This window comes from Sciurus carolinensis, chromosome 12 (assembly GCF_902686445.1).
Source record: "Sciurus carolinensis chromosome 12, mSciCar1.2, whole genome shotgun sequence".
Classification (NCBI taxonomy): domain Eukaryota; kingdom Metazoa; phylum Chordata; class Mammalia; order Rodentia; family Sciuridae; genus Sciurus; species Sciurus carolinensis.
Window position 1 is genome coordinate 109,388,076 of NC_062224.1, and position 21,698 is coordinate 109,409,773.

A 21,698-nucleotide genomic window follows, 5' to 3' on the forward strand; every position below is an offset into this window, starting at 1 on the left:
CCTAACCACCTCCTGAAACCCCCTCCTCTGGACACCACAGTCGGGTTGTTTCCACTCTCTTCACTCATACTAGGAACAAATTCCACCTGGTGGCGCCTTAGGGGACACACTCAGACCACACCAACTCACGGCAGACCAAGCATGCACCAGCTTACCCCTCAGTCCCAGGCCTGATGCCAGGGTCCCCGGACGCCTCCTTTAACAGTGCTACTCGGGGTGAGGCCAGTCTGTGAGGCTCTCTGCTCCCCTTGGAGCTTACAGATGGCAGGGGTCATTGATTCATGAAATCACCTAGGGCCGACAAGCAGAAAAATGCAGGCAAGGAATTAAATGTAAACAGGAATAAAATCCTACGGGCATCGAGCAATGAGCATTCTGATGATTAGCACAGAATATTAAAAAGACGGAGCTCATTTTGTTGCAGGTGACTACAGCACAAATAGGGACCAACCCCGAATATAATCCATCCCACAGAGACTGATGTACGGCATCTGAAAATGGAGCTCTAAATCCAATAGCGAGAAAGATTTGACTATTTCGTTAGGGTTGATTTTTTTTTAATATATTTTGCCCCAAATCAGGTTATTTTTATTATGTCCCTTTTGCTCATCCTCCTCTGATTAATCAGTGACTATTGCTGAGACTTGCATTTGTGCTTTAAACAACATGGGTTAGTCATTGATCCTGTTCATTTAAAGCTCAGGATACCCACTGGGAAATTTTAAAAATACAATTGACAACAAACAAACATTTTCCCACCTTCTGATTGAGAAATTCCAGGAGTTTTCTAAAGGAGAAATCCTGGGAAACCAGCTTTGCCAGACTCCTGCTCCTCAGCATCCTCAATGACACTGGCCTCTGTGGCAGACCAGCTTCCTGTGCACGTGACTTCAAGTGAAACTCCTTTGCAAGATCAATGGCAATCATGAAAGATTAAAAAAAAAAAAAAACAATAATCCAATGCCTAGGAAAGAAAATTTTTTCTATATTTTTTCTGCATTCACTTATTTCATTTAGTCTTTTGTTTACTGAACTGGAATGTCTTTCTAAAAATATGGTCATTATACCAATTATTCCTAAGCAAAATTCAAACAGAAGCTAAGCCTCATTGTTTCTGAATCCAGAGTCACCAGGCAGTTTCTGGGCAGCAAGGATAAAGCATAACTTAGTTCCCAACCCAGAGGAAGAGGTTCTGCTAAGCCCCATTGGGAGGGTACGTTTGGGCCATCGCTGTGTTGATGGCATTCTGTCCCATTCACCTCTTGATAGACTCAGTGTTTGTATGTCTGCACCTGCCCTCATTCCTGACTGTCTTTCTACAGGGTTGGGTCCATTCACAAACAAAAGCTTGATCTGATCCAGGGTCCAAACTGCACTGGAGATGAGCCCTCCTGGTCACCTCAGGGAAGACTCAGTAGCTGTCAGGATAACTATGACTTGGTTGAGTCTAAACTATACATACACATTACCTCTATGCTGCTTGAAGACCTCTGTAGGCCCAGATAAATCACTTTTCAGGTTCCCAAAGCACGTGAGAAAGGACAGTTGCATAATCCCCATCTGTTTCTATAGCAACCCTGGAGCCACCTCTCATTGCATGTGGTACGGCTCTTAATGCCTGCCTTTAAAACCACATGCCACAGGTCTCTGCCAGAGAGGTATCTAGGTCAGTACTTAAGGGCTACCCAGCTCGCTCTTTGTGAAAAGGCTGTGGGCTTGACATTCTGGCCAGGTGTACAAACCGCAGTCCCGCTCCTACCACCTCGAGGAGCAGAGAAGGAGGACAAGGGCTGAGAAGGTGGAAACGTGAAGAGGCACAGGGTAGACGCCCTTCGCGGTCACCCTTTTCTCTTTGGCAAGGGCAAAGAGGAGAGCTGCCCATGGTGGGTTTCGTTCTGAGGCTCCTTCAGTCCCCAGAGTTTGAACACAACTGGATAGTGGGTGGCAAGGCCACTACATTTGACTCCTCACCTTGACTTTTGCTCATGGTGCATCATGGGACAGAATCTCAAGCTCTCTGCCTCTATCTCTGCCCCTGTGTAGATAATAGAACCAACAATTCATGAATATGAGTACTTAAGACTTGCCTGGGATGGAAGCTACTCCTGGTTTCTCATTTGACAGATTTAAAAGCAATAGTCCAGAGAGACAAGAAGATTTTCCCAGAGCCAGACAGCTCATTAATGGCAGAATAAGAATGAGAACCCTGGTCTGCTACCAACTTCCAGCACTCTTTAATCCGCTCTGAGATGCTAAATAGACAGAGTTGAGAAATAGCAATTTTAAAGCCACATCCACAAAGAAGTAACATTTCAATATAAAAGTTGAGCCCTTTCAAATGATTAGAAATTAAGGGGCTGGAGTTGGGGCGAAGCAGTACCTGGGACCATGTAGCTACATCTGACCCCCGTAATGGCGGGCAGTGCAGGAGCTGGTCAGTGAGCTGTCCTGATCTCCTTGGGAGCAAGCAGGAACCAGGGAGCAAGCTCTCGAAATCATCCAGAAGGCTGTTCCCCAGACTTCAGTCAGAACTGTGGAGATTTGTCAATGTCAGTCCCTGCCTCTGTCAGGACTGCAGCCAGCCCGACCTTTGGCACCTGAACCCCTTGCTCTTTGGAGCCGGACACATCATGAGCTGGTTCCTGCTTCTCTCACAGTCAAAAAAGGAAGCAACCTGGGCGCTTTGCAGAAAAGCAGCCCTATGCCCCAAGCCACCGCTTCTTTCTTTGTAGCAGCCTGCTCTTCCCTAAGTTTCAAAGTTGGAACTCCAAAGTAAGACTTAGAATCCTTTTCCCCACCATAAATGTATTGACTCAAGGCGTGAGTACCCTTTATAATTTGTTGTTTTATAATTCCATGTAGTCTTACTTAGTGATGATTGCTGGCTGCCCAGCTGTGCAGCTACTGCTAACTTACAGGGCAAGTAGTGATGTTCTCCCCCACCAAGCCACTGCTCACAGGGGTGCTTCTACCCTGAATGACGCCCCCGTGCTTCCTCCATCAAAAGCCAAGGCAGTGTTCACCCCCAGGCACAGGCCTCAGGCTAGGGTGCTGAGATAAAAACTTCTGCCCCTCTTGTTCCCTTAAAAATTTTAAGACGATCTGCTAAGATCACCCTTCACTGTCACTATTAGCTGCATTTTCTAGAAGAACCAAAAAGGAATACACTGACTTGTCCCACAGGCCCTAAGAATTGTTGGTGACTTAAAATTTGGAATGGCCTTTTTTGTGCCTATGACAAAAAGTGCCCTGCAAAAGAAACTTGGGGACAGCATGCTGAGTCACAAGGGACACACACCAAATAACTTTTAAAAAGGGATTTTCTTAGCTCTAGGATGAGCGCCAGTCTGGAGAGCACATCATACACGACTGTCTGGATTGTTTCTCACGTAGTTTTACTTGGAGGGACTGTGTGTCAGGAACAGTCTACATTCTACTCCTTAAATCACAGGAGAAAGAACTCCAAACTTGGAGATTTGGGTTGGACAATCAGTTCTGCTATATACAGTCTAACTCCCTGACTTGACACATGCCTTGACCCAGGCCTTAGATTCCTGCTTTGTAAAGTTGAAATAATTATAGCTCCTCGAATGACTCCACAGGTCTGCTGTCAAAGGATTTTTAAAACTGTGGTTAGATGGCGTGTGCGGCCTGTTTTCTAGGATGGGAACTGCCATGTATGTGTAAACTGGAATTGCACATTGGCTCAGAGGTTCTGGAGTCATTCCGGCCGGGTTCAAATCTTAGCTTCTGTGTTTATCCACTGTGCGGCCCAGTGTCCTCCTCTACAATATAGGAGTAATAATAACACCTATTCTGTGGTGTTGGTAAGAGATCAAAATGAGATAATCCAGCGAGCAGTGAGCATTGTGCCTGGCGTGTAATAAAGGCTCAGTGTGACCCTGCTGATACTGACAGGTTCTAGTCAGGCCTTCCCTGAGCCCAGGAGCCATTCCATACAGGCTGCGCTGAAGGTCTTAGTCCAGTTCCCAGCTTTAATAACATTAGAATTAGAAAAGATACAAGTTTGTGAAATATCATTCGAAGGTTTAATTGTTTAAATGTCGCTTACACTTCTTCAGTACATTTTTTTAAATAATTTTTAAATTTTTGTTTCAGTTCAGTCGGAGGAAACTCTGCTCTCTAGACTGTTTTATACAATGAATAGTTTTGAGCAAAAGCAATCAAAGCCAATATCCAGCACTGCAGATAAATGCTGCTAATTTCTCTCCTGTGAGTCTGGGTCAAAGGGCTCCTCCCTTCTGCCCTGGCTGAGGATTTGAGGTTTCACATGTGAGTACAGGGAGGCAGGTATGAAAAGCAGCGGTCCTAAGCCTCTGGCTTGTAAAGGTGAAAGGTTGAAATTACCCTGAGGAGAAATTCCAAACCAGTGGCAATTCTTAAACCAATCAAACCCTTTACTACATATAAATGTATAGGTTAATTATGACCATTTAAGAATTGGCCTGATCTTTGATTTAATCTATGAGCAGGTCCAATTACAGACACACTGGAGTTATCCCCTAATTAGTCTTAAAGGTTCAATTATTTGATGCCCACACTTCTGGTGAATCTTCACTTCCCAAGGGAACCAGACTTGAAAGGCTATTTCAATGTGGTTTAACCTTTGGTGACTCTAAGTAGCATTTGAGAAGTCAGACAAGAGAGAAAAGCACAGCTCTCAAGAATGCTTCTTGATCCTCACCTCCAAGGTCAAGGCTAATGAAAATTAGTTTAACAAGTTACATTTCTCCCAAAACTTTCTTCTTTTAAAATGAAAAAAAAATGTTATGAGAAGGAGCCACTAAATGTCTTTATCAGACCATGGTATAGAGGACTTCGTGGGCGGGGGGGTCTTATAATTTGCAAGATAACAGGAATGAAGTCTTTATTCCCATTTGCACAGTCAGATGTTGGCTCTCAGGGCAATCTGATGACAGTAACTTATTAAAGGACCGACCTTTTGGCCAGCAGTGTGTTGTGAAGTATCTAACAACTGGATCTCTGACGAAAAAACCCTAAAGCTCTGATCTGCAGCATTTGCCAATTTCCATGGCAAAATCACTCCCTGTGGGGCTAGTTTCAAACTACCAACATGATGTCACTCAACCCAGAGCTGGGAATGCAACGGGACACAATCATATGGTATCTCTACCAGAGCAGTGGAACACACAAAATTTACTTCGAGGGCATAGAAAAGAGTAATATGTAGTGAAATGACTGGAAAGTGATGTTTTGAATATTGATGACCTTTGTTTTTAATCTCATTTACTTAAGTTTTTCAAGTTTCATATATCATAATGGTTATATCAAACAATCTTGTGAAATTCCTGAAAGTTTGATGCAATCATCAAACTTTCACAAGCGAGTAAGAAGCCAACCCCAGAACACTACTAACTCACAGCCTTTTGGAGGTTGGGTAACTAAGTGCAGGAAAGAGGCGAACCCGTGACAAATCACTCAGTCCACTGAGCCTGCGAACGCATGGAGATGGCGCGGCGGGGGGTGAGAGGTGAGGAGGAAAGTTGATCCCAGGATGGGGCAGGCAATCCTCTGAGCTCACGCTGTCTGTGTGTTGCCTCCCGGTAGTTGCCCCTCCAGAGGACTTGCGAGTGGCTGGTATCAGCGACAGGTCCATTGAGCTGGAATGGGACGGGCCGATGGCAGTGACGGAATATGTGATCTCTTACCAGCCGACGGCCCGGGGGGGCCTCCAGCTCCAGCAGCGGGTGCCTGGAGATTGGAGTGGTGTCACCATCACGGAGCTGGAGCCAGGTCTCACCTACAACATCAGCGTCTACGCTGTCATTAGCAACATCCCCAGCCTTCCCATCACTGCCAAGGTGGCCACCCGTACGTACCATTCCCCCGTCCTGCTTCATTTTTCTGTTCTCCTACATGAGATCATGGGCATTCATGATAGTGGTCTCTTTTCTGAATCCTCCAGGATGGCCTGCAATCATCTGCTCTAGAGGGGAAGGGCTTCAGACATGACCCACTTTGAAAAGGGTCTATCTTTCAATGGTCACTTTCTATTAAGAGAATTTCCAAATTCAGGCAGCTTCCATAAATTATAAAACCAAAAGAACAAAAAGTACTTAATTATTGAGTACTGACTTGTTATAAGCTAGACTCAAATTGGAAGTCATGTACCCAATGAGACTTACAAAGACTTTGAATATAGTTAAGGATCCAAAACCATGAAATAGGAAGTATAATAAGCAAGTTGCTAATAAATCATATGTTCCAGAGGATAAGTGTATAACAGAGAAAAAAAAAACTTACTTAAAACCACAGTGACAATATCCACTTCTCATACAGAGGTGGCATAATTTCTTTATGACGTTAGCAAAACATCTTTGCATGAGTGTGCAGGCAGTGCTGGGATTGAAGCCAGAACCTCACGCATGCTGGGCAAGCACTCTACCACTGAGCCACATCCCTGGCCCTTTTTAATTTTTTTATTTTGAAACTGGGTGTCTCCAAGCTGCCAAACCTGACCTAGAACTTGCAATCCTCCTGCCTCAGCCTCCCAAGTCGCTAAGATGGCAGGCAGGTGCTACCACGTCGGGTGTAACGCGGTATCTTCATGGTTCACTTTAGTTGTGAAAGTTAAGGATCTAGGACGTGTTCTGGGAAGAAATGCCACTAAGTTCCAGAGAAGAAAAAGGTCAAGGTATGAAGAGGTGGCCTTGAAGGCTTCGTGGAAGCCCAAGAACTGGCGCAGAGCTTGGAAAGGGACTAGCAGAGGGCACAAGACTTCAGAAGTCATCTGCCCCCTTGTTTTTCAGGGGACCAAAGTCCTGTGATAACCCTGGACTCCCACAAATGCTGACTGTTAAAATGCCTATAATTATCTGTTTATATTTGACCTTTTTTCCCCTAATTCCTCTGGTGCCTGTGAACTAGTTTTAAATATCTGCAGTGCTCCGTGGAGGCAGGTCACCATCTGCTGCCTTTCCCACCTGGCTCCGGGATGAGTCACCATCCCGGGTGCCTGGCTGGCTCTGATCCACGTGCACATGCACTGATGAGGTTTCCGTCTCCTGTGGTGTTTATTGTGCCAATTCGGGGCATCCCCACAGGCAAGCTCCCAGGTGACAAGGACAAAATCATGTGAACTCACCTGACGTGCCTTCAAGTGGGTTCAGAATCAGCCCCACCTATCAACCAGGAAGCATGAGGAAGCTTCCCGATGGGAGGGATGAGAATCTGTCAGTTTTCCAAAGGGAATAGCCCAGCAGAGGCGAAGCTAAAATGGGAAGGAGCCCTGGAGAATTGAGAGAAGTCGTGCTGTCCTGTCCCAGGGCTGGTAACGGAACTCCATTTGGACCAGCATATTTCACCTCACTGAACCTGTGCATGTATGTGTGTATGTGTGGTTGGGGGAAAGGGTTTCGGGGGAGGGAGATTACGAGAGATTCAAAAGTAAGACCAGCGAGGCAGGAGGGAGTGAGGAAGAGGAGAGAATAAGGAAGGAGCAGCTGGAGGAAATTTGGAGAAAGCGAAACAAGAGCAAAATCCCCAGCAGCTGCTCTTGTCCTGTGTGTGCGCCTTTGTTCTGCTGTGTACACGGAATGAAAATTCAGACTGTCCTAAATTCAGGGATTTGAGCTCCCTAAAATACTTTCAGTGCACATCAGATGGTCAGGAGAAGAACCGCAGGCTTTCTTCTGAAGCTGGCTGGCTCCTCAGCTTTCACCAAACCTTCTCTGCCTCCCTTCCCTGTGAGCGAGATGGGAGCCCTCGTCTTAGCCACGATACTGCCTCCCAGAAATCCTGCACAGCTTCCAAAGATAGCGTTTGAGTTCTCTGAAAAAAGGCTTTTTCTTCCATTCCAAGATTTACCACATTAGTAAGGAAAGGAAAACATGGCTTTTATATTTAACATTAACAGTTTCTATTATGTAATAGAAAGCACAGAAACAGTTCTGCGTTCGTTAAGTGTGTCCCATGTTGCACCAACACTGAGCCCCAGGGCACACTGTGTCAGCAGTAGGATGGGGGTCCTGCCACGGGCCACCATACCCACATGGAGGGCACTCACTAGACGAGAGCCAGGCACTGCTCCCTGTCCCTGCCAGGGACAGCCGTGACATTGTCACCCGCGTCGCTGTGTTCCAGATCTCTCCACTCCTCGAGGGCTGCGATTCAAGACCATCACGGAGACCACCGTGGAGGTGCAGTGGGAGCCCTTCTCCTTCTCCTTCGATGGGTGGGAGATCAGCTTCATCCCGAAGGTAACGCCAGCGGCCAGGCTGCCCAGCAGCCTCCCTTTGCTCGTGCCTCACCTGGGGATCGGGGCAGCAATCGCTCCTCTCACCCCGACCGGAGGACCCATGAGCACAGCGTCGCATCTGTATAGCAGGGGACCCGGAAAGCAGCTCCGGCTTTCTGCTGAGATAGTTCCAGGGTTTGGAGAGTCCCCGATGCTGGTGACTGTGACAACTGGTCTCTCAAAAAGTTGGGGCCCAATGGAACCAGCTTCTGGTTCCACAGCTTCTTTTCGTACAGACAGATGGACTAACAGCTCACGGGGCTTGCATCCCCAAAGGTTAGAGACATCACAGAAATGCCCTGGGTCTCTGAGTTATTTGAAATGAATTTGTAATCTATTAATTGGAAACATTTTCTTTAAGTAAAATACATGTTTAGCCTGTGAGTTTAAAATACCCTAAGATTCCTCTCCTATTTAAAGCAGCATTTACTTGATGAATCCAACTTGCCAGAGGTGCCTGCCCAGCTGTTCCTGATCACCACTCAAGAGAGGGCAAAGTTCAGCCATACTCCCTCCCTCTGTCCTTATCCTTCAACAGCAAAGAGCATTTTTCGATCATTCATCAGACTTAATGGTCAATGACACATACTAGACTATTTTGCCAGTCTTTTCTTTTAATTTTTTGAATTTTTTAATTTTTTTACAGACTGCATTTTGGTTCAATGTACACAAATGGGGTACATCGTTTCATTTCATTGGTTTTACACGATGTAGATTCACACCATTCGTGTAATCATACATGTACGTAGGGCAATGATATCTGTCTCATCCACCATTTTTCATACCCCCCTCACTCTCATTTCCTTCTACATAATCTAAAGTTCCTCCATTCTTCTCTCACTCCCCACCCCCTACCCCCATTATATATCATCATCCACTTATCAGGGAAAACATTCAGCCTTTGGTTTTTGAGGATTCACTTATTCCACTTAGCATGATATTCTCCAATGCCATTCTTTTACCACGAAGTTCTTAGAGTAGTGGACTATTGGAGCTACAAAGGATCTTCAAGTTCACAGAGTTAAGACCCCTCATTTTACATTTAGTTTAGCTTAGTTTACAGAGACCAAGACTCAGAGAACCTAGGTGACATAATTCCTAGTTGGTGCCAGGCTTATGACAAAACCTTAGTCTCAGTTTCCTGCTCCAGGGCTCTGTCGACTAAGCCCAGATGCCTTGTGTAGATGTAGTCATATCATGGCAAGCTAAATGCTCCTAACCAGACATTCTCTGCAGATATATTATTGTATAAATTATCTGAGTTAAAATGGTCAATAATGAATGGAAGGCAACTGGGTTTTAAAAGAAAGCAGAAAGAATCCTATTACTCAGCTCCTCAAGCAAGAAAAGAAAATTGTGCCAGGTTCTTCTGTTTTACATACAATATATGAAACTAAATAAAAGAGGAGCTGGTCAGGACATGCCAAATCAAATACATGGCAACAGAGAATAACTTCTCCAGCCTCTATAAGCTGAAGTCACCAACTGTGGAAGGATTTAACACATTGATTTATAAAAATATGGCTATCAGTTACATGTAGGGAACTCCAGATGACATAAATTGAGAGAAAGAATAGGAAAGATGAGGAGTGCCTCAAACGGGCCGTCTTGTCTCCTCTGTTTCCAAGGGCACACAGGGAAAACCTGATTAATAGGTAGGTAGATGATAGATAGATAGACAGATAGATACTGGATCCTGGACCCAACATCTTCAAGTGACTTTCTCACTTTCTCGCCCACCTATTTGTCTTCTACCATTCTCTTTTGTATTTTTCTGTGTTTCATGTTTCCTTTTTCTTTTCTTTGTACTTCATAGTTATGCCACTGAGTCTTAACTCATCTGGGTGAAGGGGAAACACGACATTGATGGATTTTCACCCCTTGTAACACCATGAGAAATTCCAGATATAGCTAAATAATAGCTGCAGCTCATTAAAAAATCTGGGGATATCTTAGTTTGAAATATGCTGTGGGTGTTTTATGAAGACGTTTACACATATCTACATACAACTGTACTCTTCTGCATAGCCAAACGCAGGCTCATACCACTAAATGCAAAAAAAAAAAAAAAAAAAAAAAAAAATCCAACGGATGTTAACTGTAACCGTGGAGCATTTAGTCTTTGGCAAGAGCCAACCTGCATCACCTCATGACTAATTTTTATTGACAAACTTAAAAACTCAGGAGAGGCCAAAGAAATGTTCTTGAAAATTGGCTCTCATGGAGCCTCCTGGGAGTTGTTCCTAGCCCCAGACACTCATCTGTCAGCCTGGGGAAAATAGAAACAGCCCCCGTTTTTACTTTCCAGTTCACAAGTCAGTGTTCCGTAACTTTCTCTCATTAGAGTTCACACCTGGTGACTTTTCTCTTGTCTTTCTCTGCTTCTTCCCGCTCTCCAGAACAATGAGGGAGGAGTGATTGCCCAGCTCCCAAGTGATGTCACCTCCTTTAACCAGACTGGGCTGAAGCCCGGGGAGGAATACATTGTCAATGTGGTGGCCCTGAAGGAACAAGCCCGCAGCCCCCCGACCTCAGCCAGCGTCTCCACTGGTGAGTGCTCCAGTCATAGGCCACTCAGGAAAAAGAGCCACAGAATGGCCCAAGAAGTAGAGAGGGAAGAGCTTCTAGGGTTCCCCCCAGAGCTGATGCCATCTGAGGACCTGGAGATGGACCTACTCTACCAGATCCTTTGCCCATAATATTCCTTTTGCTCCTCTTTGCAAGCATAGAAGTCTGGAAGCATGTTCCATGGGGGGAACTCTCTGTCAGGATCCTCAGGGTAATTTTTCTGATCTTTGTTACTCACCAAGATACCTCATATGTCATTTCCTTAATGTCATGAGTTTTGGGACCAAAAGCTCATGACAAAGACTCTTCTTACCTAGTATAAGAAGAAAGTCAGCCAAACCTTCTCAAGAAGGTTTGGAGAAAGTCAGCCAGACCTTCTCAGACCTCAATCTGATGAGCAATAATATCCTTCATTGAGTCAGTATGAGAATTAAATTAGATAAGGCATAAAAAGTGATTAGCACTGTGCCAATAATGTTACTAGAGAACTAATCCAGAGTCCTAACTCAGCAAATCAGGTCTGACCAGTCACCCAAAAGTCAATCAGAAAAAGTAATGGTGAGAAGTAGGAAAGGAACTTTAATTAGCATGGCCATCCTGAGAAGACAAAGAAGACAAGCATTTTCAGCCCTGTCTTTGGGGATACTAACATGAGCTTCAAACTATGTAGACAAGGGGGGCCAGAAATATGCACACTCAAGCAGGCTTGGTCAAACTTGTCTGGTTGATCATTATGTCAGGATCGATCAGCCAAAGACTTGTTGTTGCTATCGCCTATGAGGTGGTTTCAACTGATCAGAGATATTTATTGACCATATCTGTTATTCCTGGTATCCAAGCAGACTCAGAGCAAAGGAGACAAATGCAAAATGGGAAAAGATATGCCAGGTTTTTCACAGTTGCAGGTCCAAGTGAAGAGTCAATGTTTTCAGTAAAAGTTGCCACCCCCCTTGTTAAAATGAAAGTGAGTATTTAACACTTAGTATATAAATATACACCCAGAAAACATGTTTGGAAGTAAAAGTAGTAGTAGGCCAACCATTTAAAAACAGTAAGTAGAGTTGGGCCACTGTTCAACGTGACAGCATGCATTCTTATTAGCTCATTCCCACGGTTCATCTCATTCAAAGTTATTATATTTTCAGGATTGATTTGTTAACCGTATCATATATGCCTCATTGTTTCCTTAACTAACAAAGGGTGTTCAACTTCGAGGCCATAAATTAGCAATTATGATGCATATGGGTGTGCCTTTACACAATTTTTTTTTCCTCAAAAGTTTAAAATAGGATGTGGTATCATTTTCTGGGTCTCATTTTATTGCTAGGAGAGCCATGAACCACATTAAGCAGTTTTCCTTGTCCGTAACAAAAACTCAGATAGATGAACATTGGTGAAGTTTTATTTTTCATAAACAGAAACTGTCACCCTAGTAAAACAGGATTAGGTCCAGGACAAAAGGTCAAAATGACCAGGAACTGCAACGCTGTGTAATGAGATCGTGTCAATAGGAGATTCATACTTTGCTTTTTGGAACCGCAGAGTGTCAGGTGCTGAGGTTCGTACTCTGGGAAGCACTGATTTAAAACTACCCTGGCATCAGCCTGTGCTCCAATTGTGCCCTAGGGTTCCGCCGCCAGTGCCTTGCGGCCAGGACCAGGTGGAGATCCACACCGCTAATTACTTCCTCTGAGATGCCGCCAACCGGGGCAGCTCCACTTTGATCTGTTTTGTTTTGAACAGCCATTTAAATTTTTCTGTTAAAAAAAAAAAAAAAGAAAAGAAAAGAAAAGCCTTTCAAATCACTGTTCTAATCCAAATATGTTTCAGAAGAAACCCCAGGGTCAAAAATCCAAAAGTGCTCCGCAGGAATCTCCAGAAGTCCAAGAGCGCCACTCAGTTCCCCAGGGTTACACTGGAACCTGAGGCCTTGACATTTGATACCAAGTGCAGATTCTTTACTTCTGATTAGGATTTTTTCTTGGTCCCCAAGCCAGTCCTGTGATTTCATGTTAAAAAAGCATTAGTAGAAGACAAAAGATGGTTCACAAAGGAAGAGAGAACACTACAATTGAATATTAGTCTTCCAAAGTATTGAGAGTACTTAAAGAAGGGAGTCTGACCCTGTCTTAGTCTGATATTTAAACCACATTTTGCCATATTTCTTGGTCTGGAAGTCCTTTAAGAATAAAATTATAACGTGGATGTAGAAATTCCCAGTAAAGTTAGGCAGATCTTTTTCGATCAAGAAAAAAGTTCTAATGTTAATATTTTGGCATCATGTACAGAGTCGTGAAAAAAATTAAAAATGAAAAATGCGTATTCCAGTTCACACTTTGAGTAGAACTTGTGTTTGTTTAGAAATTAGGATGAAAGTGAAAGCAAGCTGATCCTTACTTGATTGGAAAGAGACATTACTACTAAGTGACCAACCAAAGGGCAGAATCCAAGGATGACAACAGAAAAGATGACCAGCTCCCAATCCTGTCTGCAGATTTTAGGAAATGATTATTTGATCATCTCCTTCTGTGAAGGTCTGACCTATACCAGCCCCTTCCTGGGAAGCTGAGTCCTCCTGTACTCAGCCTGGCTTCTTCTGGACAGGCCATTTAGCAAACGAAAACCTAGGGCCTTCTGCAGCTAGAGTCCTCTGTGCTACATCATCACACCCCAATATGCTCAATCCTTTATGATTAGGGATTTTTTGTCTCTAAGAATTGAAGGACGAAAGCCCTATGTGGTCATCTGAGTCTCCCTGATACCTTTTATTTTTTCCTCCAAGGTCCAGCTCACTGAAATGTTTCCCCCTCTCTCATGGATGAAGAGGCTCCCCTGTTCATGTCATCTGCCTGAAACTCATTGACCAAGCGTCTCCTGAGTTCTAGGCCTTATGCTTACACTGTGGCAAGGAGGCCGTTCCCCCATCTCATAATTAAATTAAATGAAGTTAAAAAGGCCCAGGTTACCTAAAACCATCAAGTGCAGCATGCTGAAAAGAAATAGTCGGGATGTTCTGTTAAGTCACATGACTACCATATGAAAGACAGGTCTTTACCTGATCTCCAAACCAGGTGGCACCAAAGTGGTCTGGTGATTTTCATTCTGGCTGGTGCTAGAAATCCTAAAGTTACTTAATAGGAAACAGCAATGGGCTAGATCCCGAGAGAGGGTGGGGTGTCCATGGGAAGGCCCAACTTTGAAAAGTTGAGGGACTCAGTGACAGCTGAGAGAGAAAACCCATTCTGGAATCAGAGTAGCAGGTGGAACAGTGTGGGTTGGTTGAAAAACAAGTCTCACCAAAGACACTCCAGAAAACATACTTGAACTAGCTGAAGAGAATTTTCTGGAAGGACATTGAGTGTCTCATAGAAACCCAGGGTCGAATACACATCAGGGGCTCATGAAAGACTCCAATCACAGAATGGAATGGCAGGAAGTTATTCTTTCTAGCTTTCTAGAAGTTCCACATGGTCACACATCCCTGCTTCTCTGTAGACCTGCTCTCCCCGCTCCCCGGTTCTCCCTCTTCAGTCCTCTCCTCTCCTCTTCTCGTCCCTGCCCCACACCATCAGATGTCTCCCTTTCTGTATGACCGACAATGTCCACACCAGCCCTGGTTCTACATGGTCCAACACAGGCTAATTAAAGAACCAGAGTCAATTTGGTGCCACTTCCAAATCCTTGGGGAATATTAACGTTAATCATATCAAACCAGAGCAGTGTGGTCACAGGGAAAATGCTTCAACTTTTTGCAGGTAATAAGTAATTCTCAGGGAAGAGCTGTTAGCCCTGCAGACATCCCGTGAGGAGTTGAGAAGTAATTTTCTGATCCCCTAGTTCTACCTTCCCCCACCCGCTCCCAGTATCTTCAGTATGAACAGTGCCCAGTGGGTGCTGGAGCCATGGATGCTGGGCCCTGGAGGAGAGCAGCCTGTTCTCCCAGCCTTCCCCTCAGCTGCACGGTACCAGAGGCCAGGGCTCATGAAGGACATTTGCTAGAAACCTTGAGGACCTAGGTGTGCCTGCAGTGTCCTTCCTTCTCAGAAACAGGCAAGCCCTGGAGGAAAAGCAAAATGGCCCAAAGAACTGTGTCTTCCCAGAGGCATGTTTCCTGTGCACAAAGGCAAGCAACTGTTGGGTTTGGGACAGTCTCAGCCACTGGGTATCTGGTGTGAATGCAGCTGAACAGGGACAGCTTTTGAATATGTGCAATGACCCCTTTGACAGCTAAGTCCACGTCTCAGATGTTTGGATAGGGTGGAAGTTCCATAGACCTTTCCTAGGGCTCCCTGAAGCTGAGAGCAGGGCGACAGGCACATACCTGAAACTTGGTCCTCAGGTCCCTGTCCCATTACCTACAGAAGGAAATGGGTCTGAGTCTCTCAGGTCAGGAAGTGTCCTTCCCATTCCCAGACTGGGAAATGCTAGCCCCAGAAGCTACAGCCTGGTGAAGGGAGAATTGGACCAAGCCTCAGAACTGAGTCCCAGTGCCAGCTCCCTACTGCCAAAGTGTGTGTCCTCACTTTCCCCATCTGTAAAATGGGATGCTAACACCATGCCCTCTTAGAGCATGTAACACAAGGAGAGAGCTGATGCTGAAGGCTCATGCCCAACTGACGTCTTGTCCTATTTGGTCCTTCTCCTTCAGTCATCGACGGGCCCACGCAGATCCTGGTTCGCGATGTCTCTGACACTGTGGCCTTTGTGGAGTGGACCCCACCTCGCGCTAAAGTCGATTTCATTCTCTTGAGATATGGCTTGGTGGGGGGTGAAGGTGGGAGGACCACCTTCCGGCTACAGCCTCCCCTCAGCCAGTACTCGGTGCAAGCACTGCGGCCCGGCGCCCGCTACACGGTGTCGGTCAGCGCCGTCCGAGGGGCCAACGAGAGCACGTCCACCACCACCCAGTTTACCACGGGTAAGGCTGCCGTGGGGAGAGGAGCGCCGGGGGAGGGGTCGAGTCGGCGGGTGGTGCCTCACAGGAGCCGCAGGAGAGGGAGAGCTGGGCACCCAGGACATCACGGGAGGAGAGGCCTGGGGGCATCCTATGGATGTCAACCTCACAGGACAAAGGAAAAGCCGGGCACCAGCCTGAGCAGGCCAGGTGCTCATCCCAGCTCTGATAGCCAGTCCGGGGACTGTGTCCTTTCCTCCAATGAGCCCTCGGGTTTGTAAAATGACAGGTTTGTCATGAAGACATTGAAGCATCCATAGCGCCAGCCTACATGACAGTTTGGGCCGTGTTCAGGAAAGGTGCGTCTTCCTCAGGATGCCGCATGGCCGTTTGTGGGTCTTGTCGTCATTCTCTAAATCTACAATGGCCACGCTGCCGAGACGAAGCACCTTGGCGCTGTTCATGCCGGCCCGACCCACCACAGGCAGACTGCAGAGCTGGGCCTCGTCCTGCCCAGGAAGCACCAGCGATAAGGCCAGCGCGAGGCCCGACTCCATGGACAGCTGAAAGCCCTTGTGATGCCTCCCGACTGCCCTGGTGACTGCAGCCCTCCCAAGGCTGTTAGCATCAGAGAGCTTCTCCAGCAACCAGGAGGGGCCAGACCTCAGGTGACGTGCTCCGTGACTCTCAGTGCCCATCAGTCAGGCCAATTGTGGACAAGTAGGATGGATCCCATTCCAAGGGATGGGCTTCCTGGCACCCTGGCTTGATCCACAAGGGCCTGAGATCAGCTTAGACACTGAGTCTAGTTAATCAGGACTGGTACTGGCCTCTTTGCCTTAAAGATCACATGTCCAGGTTCTCTGCTGCCTCCACATTGTCCCGGGGATTCCAAAAAATTGATAACATCTGTAGGCTGTAAGAACCGGTATCTTCTGACATAGTAGAAGAATCATTGATTCAAGCATCCCACCTGGGGTTGTGGCCTAAGAGCCTGTCACAGGTGGAGCAAGTCCAGGGGCTTCCAGGAGGCTCAATATCTAGCACCCCCTGCTCCACCTGGGCTTACGCCATTGATAAATAAGGCAAAAGGGTAAGAGAGATGAACACCAAAGCATGCCCTACATTGGCGCATGCAGCCCAGGGTGACTGCTGGCTTATTGCAAGATGACCAGCACTGTGGACCTGGGCTAGTCTGTCCATGTGGCAGAAATGGGGGACTACTTGGGTGAGGACTTAGAGCATGGAAGAATGGGAAGTGATCTGATCCGCGGGGCAGCCTGTCCCACAAGAGAGGGAAGAGATGGACAGCATCCAGGCTGTACTGCAAAGCTGGCCATTAAGTCCATCCTCCCCAGTGAGAAAAAGAAGCCAGGAATCTTACAACGGGCTCCTTCCACAGAGAAGATTTTGCTTCTTAAAAGGAAGCAAATGTCGACACGGGCGAACTGCAGAAGTCAGAATTTGAATCTGCAAGAGAGCTTTCAGGTCGTCCTCAAACACACTCCACTCACCCAGGGAACAGTGGCTGAGTGTTCTCCCCGGAAAAAGGAGTCAAATTCTAGCCATTTCTCTTCCCTTCTTCTCCCTCATTTAACCAAAAATGTTCCTGGCAGAGTGTGAGGAAAGATGGCCTGTGACATCAGTTTGAAAATTCAAGGTCAACCCCGCCACACACACAAACAGCACCTGCTCAGATGGGGCATCCGGCCTGGCCCCTGAGTGCTGCACTCTTTTCAATTTCAGGAGTTTGTGTTTGAAAAGTGGTTTCTTTGTGCTCTGCTCTGATAAGGAGTTTGAAGACGCAAAACAGGAGAAGAGGGCTCTCGAGTAGCGTGGTGAAAAGCAAATTCTTGATGTTCAGGTCGACACAACGGAAGCAGGATTGGCCGGTGGCCCAGGAACATTCCAATCAAGACAATTACATCCCCCCTCCTCCGAGGCCCCGGGTTTCAGTTCCCTGCCGCTGCCTCGCTCCATCCTCCTATTCCATTGCCTGTGGATTGGCAGCTGTAAGGTGCCTGCCTTCTCTGTGCAGCCGCAGCCTGTCCACCTGTGGGTCCAACCCACACCCCTCTGCTCCAGAGGTGGGGGAGGGGAGGAGAGGGCTGGAAGACACAAATGGCTTCTTCACAGACAGACTCTCGAAGCCTGGGGTTGGCCTGTGCCAGCTGAATGATGAGAGGCTACCGGACCCTCGCGGCAGGGCCCTTCGTCATTCCAGAACTCCGCTTAAATTCAAATTAACCAAAGTGCTTTTCCAGGTGATGGCTTCGACACTAGGAGCGCACTAATTGCACAGGCAATTAAAACAGAGATTTGCTTCCTGCATGGCGAGTGGAATATTTGCCTGGGTCTTAGAGCCTGCTCTGGAAAAGAGCCTGGTAGCAGCAGCCCAAGGCCGGGGTGGCGGAGAAGCCAACCCATCCCAGGAAGTCTGGAAGCCAGCCTCTGAATCCCCACCCTCAGCAGCCTGGCCTTTCACTGCCCGCAAGGGGGTGCCACTGTGCCTGGACTCTTGCTGTCGCTATAGGAAACGTCTTTGAGCATAAGCCTCAAGCCACAGAATTTGGCCACCAGTGCACTTGACCAGCTCCCAGAGGTCTCCTTAATGCTGATAGGGGTTGCATTGTGTCCCCTGAAAAGTTCTTGAAACCCTAGTGCATATAAATGTGACCTTATTTGGAAATAGGTTCTAGGCAAATTAAGATAAGGTCATTAAGGTTGGTCCTATTCCAATATGACAACGTCCTTATAAAAAGGGGAACTTTGAACAGAGACAGACATGCTCACAAAGAAAACGCCACAGGAAAATGAGGGCAGAGATAGAAACAGAAGCACCAAAGATGGCTAGCAGCTCATTAGAAGTCAGGAGAGACCCGCCACTCTCCCACAGCCCTCTAAGGAAGCAACCCTGCCAATACCTTGATTGTAGACTTTTAGATGATAATTTTCTGTAAAGATATCCAATTTGGGGTACCATGATGGCAGCCCTGGAAAACTAATATGAACACCAGAAAGGTTCAAGCCCCACCTGCCGCTCAGTGATTCCACTCTGGGGTTCTCATGGAAATTCTTTCCCAAGTTCAACCTGAATGGCCCTTGCCTCCCCAGCCAAGATTCTGGCTGCAGATGGCAGAGGATGTGGGCACATTCTGCCCCTGCGACACCAACTGTCCTCAGCCAAAGCTGCTCGTCTCCCTGCACAACCCCAAGCATGGCCCAAGCCCCAGAGCTAAACAGTTGACAAGACTTTTGCAGAGGCTTTGCATCAGCCAACAGAACAGAGCGCCGACCGTGTTCACTCAGTCACTCGTTGTGTACCTATTGAACATCTGTTGGGCGCCAGGCACTGTGGTAGGCACTAAGGGTAGAGAACAAACTAGACAAGACCTGGGTCACGTGCATGACATCCTCATGGGGGAAGCTGGCCAGCGAAAAGGAAAGAAATACACAAGATCATTGTCACTGTGAGCCGCAGGATGAGAAGTGTAATGGATGAGATGGTGGCATCCGCTGGACCGAGCAGTTTGGAAAGGCCTCTGAGGAAGTGACATTGTAACTAACATCTCAATGACCTAAGTCAGGCGGGGTCTGGAGATCATTCCGGCAGAGGCAGCAGCCAGTGCACGGGCCCTGAGGTAGGGATTAGCTTGATGTGTTTCAAGAGTAGGAAAAGGCAGAGCAGCTGGAGCACAGGAGTAGGGTGGACGCGAGGAGTAGGCCAGGGCGAGGCGTGCAGAGCAGGCAGGCCGGGTCAGCCAGAGCCCCGCAGGGAGGGCCCGGAGCTCCTAATGGGGGCAGCAGCGAGGGCTCACGCCAGAGAGTGAGGTGACCTAGCCTGTGTTTGAGGGTTCACAGCCACAAGTCCCTCCACAGTCCCCATTGTCCATCTGCCTTTGCCTTGCTCAGGCCTGCCAGTGCCTCAGAAACCAGCTCCTTCCCACCTAGCAGGGTGCCCCTCAGCCGCCCCTCCTGGAAGCCAGGCCTCCAGACCCTGAGGCAGCCTAAGTTCACCTCAGCCCAGCTCTGCGCTTCCCCTTCCAAGCTCACGTTCCAGACCCCTTAGGGTCGTTGTCATCGGAAGCATCTAGTCCCTTCAGAGAAAACGCTGCCCCGTCCACAGGGCATAGGCCCTAAGAAGAAAAATCCCAGAACCGTTGGCAGCGAGTCCACTCTGTGTCTATAGAAGAGGACATTTCCAAGACACAGGTTTTTCAGCCATGAAGAGCTCTAGGTGCAGGTCTCCCCCTGAACCCTAGCCTGGTTGTTCTTGCTCCAGTTCAGTTCAGGTGGCACTTCCAGGCCCGGCCCAGGCGAGCGCCCCATGGCACTCAGGGCTGTGATGTCAGGCGCGTGCCTCCACAGGCTCCTCCGCCCAACGGCTCGAGAAATAGCACGCACGACACATCAGGAATCCTCAGCGCCCCATGCTAAAGTACTTAGAGTGAAAAACAGTTCTCAGAGAAACAAGCTGCAGAGACATAAATCTGCTAAAAGATTCGCCCAATTTACATCGCTAAACAGAACACTTCTCACACCCGAGCCTCTGCTTTTGGGTGGATGTGCAGCATTCTCCCCTTTGCAAGAAGGATCTGGGATCCTTGCCTTGCTTTTGCAGATCACAGCGGGCCCATGGGAGGTCTGCTTGGAGCGAGGGACTGGTTTGCTCCAAAGTTAAGATTGAGTCTCAGAGAGGAGAACCTTTAAGCTGCAGTTTTTCAGGGTCACACCTAGTTGTTCATGTCGTTCCTCCTCAAAGGAGTCTGACAAGACAAGATGGTCAGTTCTCAGGGAGTGAAGCAGTTTCTTGGGGCTGTGGGAGAGACACCAATACTGACACTCCCTTCATTGCATTGGAATTCTTGGAAGCCCCGAGCAAGCGTTGGGGTGCAATACTGTTGGAACTCAGGGAGAACTTCAGAGGCAACAGGAAGCCAGCCCCGAGTCTGCACGCCTATTTTCGCACCAGGCACCAGGCAACCCACCTCACATGTATTGTCTAATCCGTACAGCAACCTGGAATGACGGCATTCTTTGCTTCTTTTATAGAAGTGGCCAAGTCCCAGTGAGACTGAGAGACTTGTCCGTGGCCCCATTACTGAGGTGTCAGAGCTGGAAATCAAACTGAAGCTTGCCTCCAAAGCCGTATTCTTTCCAGTACCTCAATTCCCCGTCTGCATTTTAATTTCCGACCCGTAAGCCTTTCGGCTATTTCCATAGCAGTAAACTCCAGGAGGACAGCTTGAAGTCAACCCTCCTGTCTGCTTGATGGTCAAATTTGATTTTGTTCTCTTCTATTTTAATCATATGGGAATTATCCCTGATTTTCTCCTACTAGGGTTCCCTTTGTTTTGGAGTCTGTGATATTAGTTGGCTCCTTTTCAAGTTTCTAGAACACCCCAGGAACCCTTGGCTGGGCGTGGGGAATAGCAAAGTGTATTGCTGTCTAACTCCCAAGTAAAACCCTCCAACCAGACCAAGGGATTTGCTGGGGGGCAGACCAAAAAGCTAGGGGCAGAAGCAGGGTTCACTCAGATGTGAGGCAGAGGGTCAGGAAGCGTAGACTCTCACCCCAAAGATTTTTAAAATTCAAGGTGCGCCACAAATGCACATTATCAGGTGTGATGTTGTTGGTGTCTGTCTATTTTTAGAGATTGATGCCCCCAAGAATTTACGAGTCGGTTCCCGCACAGCAACCAGCCTTGACCTTGAGTGGGATAACAGCGAGGCAGAAGTTCAAGAGTACAAGGTTGTGTACAGCACACTGGCGGGGGAGCAATACCATGAGGTGCTGGTCCCCAAGGGCATTGGTCCAACCACCAGGGCCACCCTCACAGGTAAGTGCTGTCTCTCGGGGGCACAATGGTTGCTCAGCTGTCTCTCAGGTCCCTCTCCCCACAACCAACCCAACAACAAATGCTCCTGATTTAATCTGTTTAATCTGGTCCTATGAAG

General features: G+C 47.3%; 1 protein-coding gene across 5 annotated transcripts in view; it reads left to right on the forward strand.

Annotated features, from left to right (window-relative positions):
* The window catches only part of Tnr (tenascin R), a 389,754-nt gene that overhangs the window by 310,717 nt on the left and 57,339 nt on the right, over nt 1-21,698 (forward strand). For 3 of the 5 annotated variants that reach the window (XM_047521322.1, XM_047521320.1, XM_047521319.1), the window contains 5 exons: nt 5,590-5,853; nt 8,125-8,240; nt 10,678-10,828; nt 15,495-15,764; nt 21,395-21,580. In XM_047521322.1, the coding sequence (XP_047377278.1) occupies nt 5,590-5,853; nt 8,125-8,240; nt 10,678-10,828; nt 15,495-15,764; nt 21,395-21,580 (987 nt within the window). The remainder of the gene's footprint in view (nt 1-5,589; nt 5,854-8,124; nt 8,241-10,677; nt 10,829-15,494; nt 15,765-21,394; nt 21,581-21,698) is intronic. The other 2 variants (XM_047521324.1, XM_047521321.1) reach the window with 2 other exon arrangements.